Source organism: Amaranthus tricolor, chromosome 3, assembly GCF_026212465.1.
Source record: "Amaranthus tricolor cultivar Red isolate AtriRed21 chromosome 3, ASM2621246v1, whole genome shotgun sequence".
Taxonomy (NCBI): Eukaryota; Viridiplantae; Streptophyta; class Magnoliopsida; order Caryophyllales; family Amaranthaceae; genus Amaranthus; species Amaranthus tricolor.
This window is the reverse complement of record NC_080049.1, coordinates 5,163,678-5,171,177: the sequence shown is the minus strand read 5'-3', so window position 1 is coordinate 5,171,177 and position 7,500 is coordinate 5,163,678. Positions and strand designations below refer to the sequence as shown.

The 7,500-nt window shown below is 31.0% G+C and overlaps 1 protein-coding gene across 1 annotated transcript; it reads right to left on the bottom strand.

Moving 5' to 3' along the window:
- Window positions 1-1,522: 1,522 nt before the first annotated feature.
- Window positions 1,523-3,940, bottom strand: LOC130808721 (transcription factor DUO1-like). The gene is made up of 3 exons (XM_057674190.1): window positions 3,436-3,940; window positions 2,758-2,986; window positions 1,523-2,003 (listed from the first exon to the last, which is right to left on the bottom strand). Exons 1-3 carry the CDS (start codon window positions 3,732-3,734, stop codon window positions 1,530-1,532), a joined length of 1,002 nt encoding a protein of 333 aa, XP_057530173.1. The 5' UTR covers window positions 3,735-3,940; the 3' UTR covers window positions 1,523-1,529.
- Between the last annotated feature and the right edge of the window lie 3,560 nt (window positions 3,941-7,500).

Sequence of the window (7,500 nt, the reverse complement as noted above, 5' to 3'; positions counted from 1 at the left end):
CAACATTAATTCATGAACTAATGTAGATCATAAATCAATCTATCCCATCATTAAACAATCTATTTAGCAATATAAACCGTAGGTAGTTAATATATATTTACAATAACGGAATAAACTAACTTGCAAAAAACCGTGCCAAGCAACAGGTCTAAAACAGTCACTCGAATGGCACCAGTCGAACAAACCGGTCGAGCCGACTCACACCAGTTCAGCGGTTGACTGGTTTGTGTGTGATTTGTCCAAGTTTTTCCAACTCAGGGTCAACCCCCAATCGAACCCACTTGACTCCCTTGTAATTTTTGGGATATTTAATTTATTTAATTTCTTAAACTATCATACACTCTAAATGAGAACATTCCTCCCCCATTTAGAGTGTATAAACTTTTTCCTCTTTCGCGATCCACAATCTTCATCCCATTGGCCATGCGATCCATAACCTTTTCCTCTTTACAATTGATCATATCCCCTAATGTCTTTACGGATTGAATTAAGCAGATATATCCAACCAATTGAAGGAGTAGTACACATGAAATAATTCGTAAACCCCACATTTGTGACACTAAAAATCCATGTGTCCGTATCTATTCATAAGTTCAATGAAGTCATAAATATGACCCTTTGACTTTGTTGAGGCGGCCAAACCCCAAACTCATATACGTAGCTTCTCCTAATGTCATTACCATGATTTCGTGAACAAAGCACCAACATTCTAGAGTCCTTCTACTCTAGAAACCGGAGAACAAAGCACCATCCCTACTTGTCTATTACATTCCATAATGATAAAATATAAATCGTGCGAAAAACGGTTATTAAAGCAGGACCGGACCGGGTTTAAGCAAGACCGGACCGGGTCCGTATGTTCAGAGTTTCCAGAGAGCAGAAATCGCAGGACCCGACCGGGTTTAGGTAAGACCGGACCGGGTCCGTGTGCTGAGAGTTTTGCAAATGATTAATGACAGACCCGACCGGGTTTAGAGTATACCCGACCGGGTCCTAGGCTTTGAGGCTTGCATTCCTATTTTTTTAACTTGAAATCGCCCGGGTATGAAAATACCCGCCCGGGCCCATCATCTTGTGCTTACTTTTCTTCATTAGAACGCGGCAAAAGTACAAACGAGACCCAACGGGACTAAAAGCGTATCCGAATGGACCCGTGAGCTCACAAAAGTGCCGTAGTGCGGTCTCGAACTCAGCCAAATCTCGAAGCACGCATCCTAATGCTCAGAAGTGATCCGCTTCCAATACAAGAGTGGAGTAAAATGGCCTGAAATAATCAAAGACACAAAAACTCCAACCAAGCGTAAAACCACATGGAGAATGCGAAGTCACACATTAAAATGCCATAAAATGCAAGGGAAAGGAGCATAAAAATATAGTATAAAGTGTATACATCAGGTACATGAGAAAAGCTTAAACTACCAAATTAAAGCTATAAAAATAATTCATTAAGTGAGAACATCAGTAAAAAGTTGCTTAATACTAAATCCTAATCATCTACTTAGTTAATAACTAGAAGGGCTTGTATAAGGTTATATGAACTGATGATCAAACATGTCTGATGGGAAGTCATCACATAAGCAATTTGTAATACCAAGATTATCAGTCTTCAAACTTGCTGTTGTTTCACCACTTAGGTCACCTCCATAGGAACATGGGGGAAAGTGGGTCCCATCATTAACAAATGCTGCTGGTCTATATGAGGATTCAAAGGGGTAAAAAAAGCTGTAATCAAGACTATCTATGATTTCCTGTGTTTCTGGGACAAACATAAGATCTGTTTCGTTGTAGGGAATGGAAGGGAAACATATTTCTTCTTCTGATAAAAACAAGTTTGGGTAATTAGTATTGTTGTACTCCTGGTTTAAGGGAATTGGTTGGAGGCAATCAGTAACATTGTTGGGTTCAATAGATGGACAATTGTTGTCTGTTGAACCTGGATATGACATGATCTGAGATTGAACATTTGTGGATGTTTCTCCCACCGTTGAACAATTCTTGGGCACCTAAGAACAAACCAAAATTAATTACTATGATTGAACTAGTTGATATCATGAACATCGATTAGCAAGGGCAAAGCAGGCTACTATCGCTCTGGGCTCAAAATTTTTTACACTAATTCTTCTATGAGATGCTCTCACCGTGAGACGTGTCTTATACTTGGAATAAATAGCCTAATAATTAATAGAAAATTTTAGCAAAATGAGCCTTTTGTATAGACTTGTCTCATAGTGAGACAGTCTCATACAAGAGGGGCTGAATTTTTAGGGTTTTTTTATGGAGTAATTCAAATATCAACAATAAAAAACAATAAAATATTATATTATTTATAACGCATTATAATTTTAAGGGATCTTTTTATTTTTTGCGTTTAGGCCCAAAAATAAATGTGATGGCACTAGACTTAAAATTAGTCTTTGGCTCTAATATATAGAAATTGTGATCTAAGTAATTTGTAAGACGCATCAATATCTTAAATTATGAATTAAGTTTTTAGAAGTTTTAGATTAAAACTAGGGTTTTCTCTTCATTTTTCTTCTTTTTCTTTTACTGAGAGGATTCGATTCGATCTATTCATGATAAAATAATTACCTACACTTATAAATAATAGGTGCACAAAAATACTAAATGTACAGTATCAAAGGAGAAAGTATAAATTTTGAATATTATTTATCATTTCTTCTTGCTTAATATAAATAATCAAGAAATAAACCCAATATATTTGAAACAATTAATGGTTGAAACAGAAAAAAAAAATACCCGAGAAGAATTAGCAGTATCAATAGAAGAAGATTTGCGCTTTTTAGTACGCGGATTATTTTCAGACACCAAAAGCCTTGCTAATCTTTTTTGCCTGCTACTCCAAAAATTCTTGACGTCATTATCTGTTCTTCCTGGTAAATATGTAGCAATTCTTGCCCATTTATTCCCTATTTCTGCCTGCATTTCTATCACCACTTTTTCTTCCTCTTTCGAAAATTTGCACCCACTTTTTTATTTCCGCCGCAAAATCAAATCATATTAATTAAAAAAATCCGAGTAATTAACCAATCAAGAAACTAAACAGATGTTATGTACACAATCAACAACATACTTTTTCGGTTCCAAAATAATTCAAATTGTTAAATTTTTATCCATTTTAATGTATCAATTAATGTATCAATTAGTTCAATTCCGTTCCTGTAGCCTCTCCTTCTCTCTCTGTGCTCTCTTGTTTCATTATTTATGTATCTTAACTGTTTTTATTGCTTTTATAATATGTTACTGTATTTTCAAAAAAAATTTAATTTAATTTTTAATATCTTTTTATTAAGACGTATCAAACAAGATCTCAATTAACTATATTACGTCATCCGTTTCATTATAACTGTAACTGATCTAACATTGTTCAACACAATATGTTACAAAAAAGAGTGAATGATAGAGTATATAACTTACTTTTTCAGGTTGGGTCGGAGTTTATTAACCCAACGAAGACGACAAGACTTGCCAGTACGTTGAAGAAGGCCTTTGGATCGAATGGAGCTCCATTTATAGGGACCATATTTCTGAACATGTTTAAGTAAAACTTGATCTTCTTCTTCCTTCCATGGCCCTTTTCTTAAAACAGTTTCTTTTCCTTCTCCTTCATTGCTGCTGCTACTGCTACTTATATTGTAATTATGGCTGTTGTTTTGATAATAATAACGCTTACTGCTCCTCATTTCTTTCATTAAACACTCTTTCTCTATGTTCATTCTCTTTAATTTATTTTTTAATTTTTCTTCAGGTTTAATTTAAATGGTTTTATTTGTTTATATGTCGGATTTCAGTTTGTGACGGTTATTGCCACGTTCCCACTTCTCCCACTCTCTACACACATTATTTCAAATATTTTCTTTTTTTTACTTGATGCCAACGTTTTGATTTTTAATTTAATTTAAATCTTTTTACTTTTTTTTTTACTTTTTAAATTGAGAAACCCACCACGAATATATAAATTAATCATCAATCAATAAATAAAAAAATTTGTTCTATTTATTTATCCACTTTTCCCACTCTCTACACACATTATTTCAAATATTTTCTTTTTTTTACTTGATGCCAACGTTTTGATTTTTAATTTAATTTAAAACTTTTTACTTTTTTTTTACTTTTTAAATTAAGAAACCCACAACGATTATATAAATTAATCATCAATCAATAAATAAAAAAATTTGTTCTATTTATTTATCCACTTCTCCCACTCTCTACACACATTATTGTAAATATTTTCTTTTTTTTACTTGATGCCAACGTTTTGATTTTTAATTTAATTTAAATCTTTTTACTTTTTTTTTTACTTTTTAAATGGAGAAACCCACAATGAATATATAAATTAATCATCAATAAATGAATAAATAAATTTGTTCTATTTATTTATCCACTTCTCCCACTCTCTACACACATTATTTCAAATATTTTCTTTTTTTACTTGATGCCAACGTTTTGATTTTTAATTTAATTTAAATCTTTTTACTTTTTTTTTTTTACTTTTTAAATTGAGAAACCCACAATGAATATATAAATTAATCATCAATAAATAAATAAAAAAATTTGTTCTATTTATTTATCCACTTCTCCCACTCTCTACACACATTATTTCAAATATTTTCTTTTTTTACTTGATGCCAACGTTTTGATTTTTAATTTAATTTAAATCTTTTTACTTTTTTTTTTACTTTTTAAATTGAGAAACCCACAACGAATATATAAATTAATCATCAATCAATAAATAAAAAAATTTGTTCTATTTATTTATCCACTTCTCCCACTCTCTACACACATTATTTTAAATATTTTCTTTTTTTTACTTGATGCCAACGTTTTGATTTTTGATTTAATTTAAATCTTTTTATTTTTTTTTTTACTTTTTAAATTGAGAAACCCACAACGAATATATAAATTAATCATCAATCAATAAATAAAAAAATTTGTTCTATTTATTTATCCACTTCTCCCACTCTCTACACACATTATTTCAAATATTTTCTTTTTTTTACTTGATGCCAACGTTTTGATTTTTAATTTAATTTAAATCTTTTTACTTTTTTTTTACTTTTTAAATTGAGAAACCCACAACGAATTTATGTATCCACCTTACTTTTTGCTTGTGTTTGGAATAAATTTTAATTTCTCTGATTAACTACGCATTATAAAAAATTATAAAAATTAGATATAATAAAAAAGTATGGATTAAGACATTAGATATAATAAAAAAGTATAGATTAAGACGATTCCAACGTAATCTCATATGTATATATTTTATTTTTAATATATCCATTAAATCTTATTTTATTTTCATGTTGTTCGTGTAAATATTTCATAGGCGGTGGGTCTTTAACCTTTTGACTGTTCCTGAAATATTTAAAAAAAACATTTAAAAAAAACATAAACATCATGAAATAACAAGAAAAAACATGTTGAAGATTACAATGTACTCCATAGCTCAAAATCAAACATAAAAAAAAAACATTCAAACATAATTTATCTTCATAATCATCAAGAACATTGAAATAATTCAAAAAAATAAACAATAAACACTAACCTTTTAATAAGAAGATGAGTTTTTTAGAGTGGAAGATGAGTAGTAACCACAAAATAATTAGGATACGATTAAGAGCGAAAAAAAATTAATAGAGAATGAGATTAATGGAGGAAAAGAAAATTCAGAGGTAAAGTATAAGAGAAATGAAGAAGTATGGAAATGAGGATACAGTCGTAGGAAATGAGGAATTAGAGCATCATATTACGGATTTTTCTTCTGAAGTGGGCGACCAGGAAACCGGTCGCTGGTTTGTCGCCAACTGCAATGACAAGACTTAACAGTTTCACTTTTCAGCATGGCGACGACATGGCTGGTCGCTAGTTTGTCGCCCGCACCTCGGTAATAATTATATTTGCATACTGCAGTGGGCAAAATATTTGGCGTATTTTTCAACGTGAGATGGCGACGAGTATTCTGGTCGCTGAGTCGTCGCTACCTGCTTTGACAAGACTAGTCTGTTGACTTTGCAGGTTGGCGACCAGTCCACCGATCGCTGGGTCGTCGCTGCCTGCTTTGACAAGATTAGCCTGTTGACTTTGCAAGTTAGCGACCAGTGCACCGGTCGCTGGTTCGTCGCTAGCCTCGGTAATGAAAACCTTTGCTTGCTGCAGTGGGGAAAAATTCGGCTGCGGTATTATTATTATTATTATTACCGTTGTTATTATTATTATTATTATTATTATTATTATTATTATTATTATTATTATTATTATTATTATCACTTTTTTTATTTATTATTAGTATTGTTATTATGATTATTGTTGATATATATTTATTATTTTGTTGTTGTGTGGGGGATTTTCTGGCGACGACCTTTTCCGTCGCCAACGTACTTTCTCAGTTGGCGACCAACTATTCTCTCGCCGTGCCGTCGCCATGGGCGACGAACACTCCCCCTCGCTATTTTTCCATCGCTAATTCAATAGTTTTTTGTAGTGTCAATAGATTCATTAAAAATCTTATTTAAATTTTTATCCTAATGTTTCGTAGAAAAAAAAAACAAACAAATAGATCGAGTATAAAAAGAAGAAACAAGTCTTGTATAAGACCGTCTTACCGTTAGACGTGCCGGACCAATACAAACAATCCAAATCATTCATATTTAATAAATTTTAAATAAAATATAGACTTTTTATTTAGTTATTTTTTTCAATAAATTAGAATTAGACCAGTTCATTAAGTCGTCGGCACAACGAGAGGTCTTGATAAAAAAGTTTGTCAACAATTATGGATTAAAAAAACGTTTTTGACAATTAAATTTTATATATTATTTCAAATTAGTTTGTTTTAAATATAATATAAATGATGGATGATTTAGGCTTTTTATATGAGTCTGTCTCCTCGTAGTCATATGAGATCTTGTTTGAATCGTCTTCATACAACATTTATTATTTTCTACTTTTCATAATTATTTGACATGCATGATTAGAAATATTATTGGATTCATATATTGACAGTGTGAAGAGGTAAAGGCAAATGTTGCAAATAAAGAAAGAAAGGGGAAATATTTAATTTACATTTTTCTTGACAATTTATTATTTAGTGCGAGTGCGAGACATTTTCGCATCTACTATTTTTTTTTTTCAAACTCCCAATCTCCGTTTTATTCGGCCGTACTCCACAACCATTACAATTTATTATCAATTTTCTTTTAAAATTGATTATTTTGCAAATTTATAACATCCTTATATAGGATGAACACTGAATTTATTCTCTTTTAATCAAATGTTATATTTGAAAATGCACTAATTTATTTAAAAAACGTAGAGGGATCATCCGAGAGAATTGACTAAAAAAAAAGGAAAATGTGATAATTTAACGATAATTGTATAAATTGTTAGATTTCATGAAAGTATAAGTAAGAATTAAGAAAAAAAGATTACGAAATATGAAAATGTGATATTTAATGTGAATATGGCAAAAGAGAAAATGACACA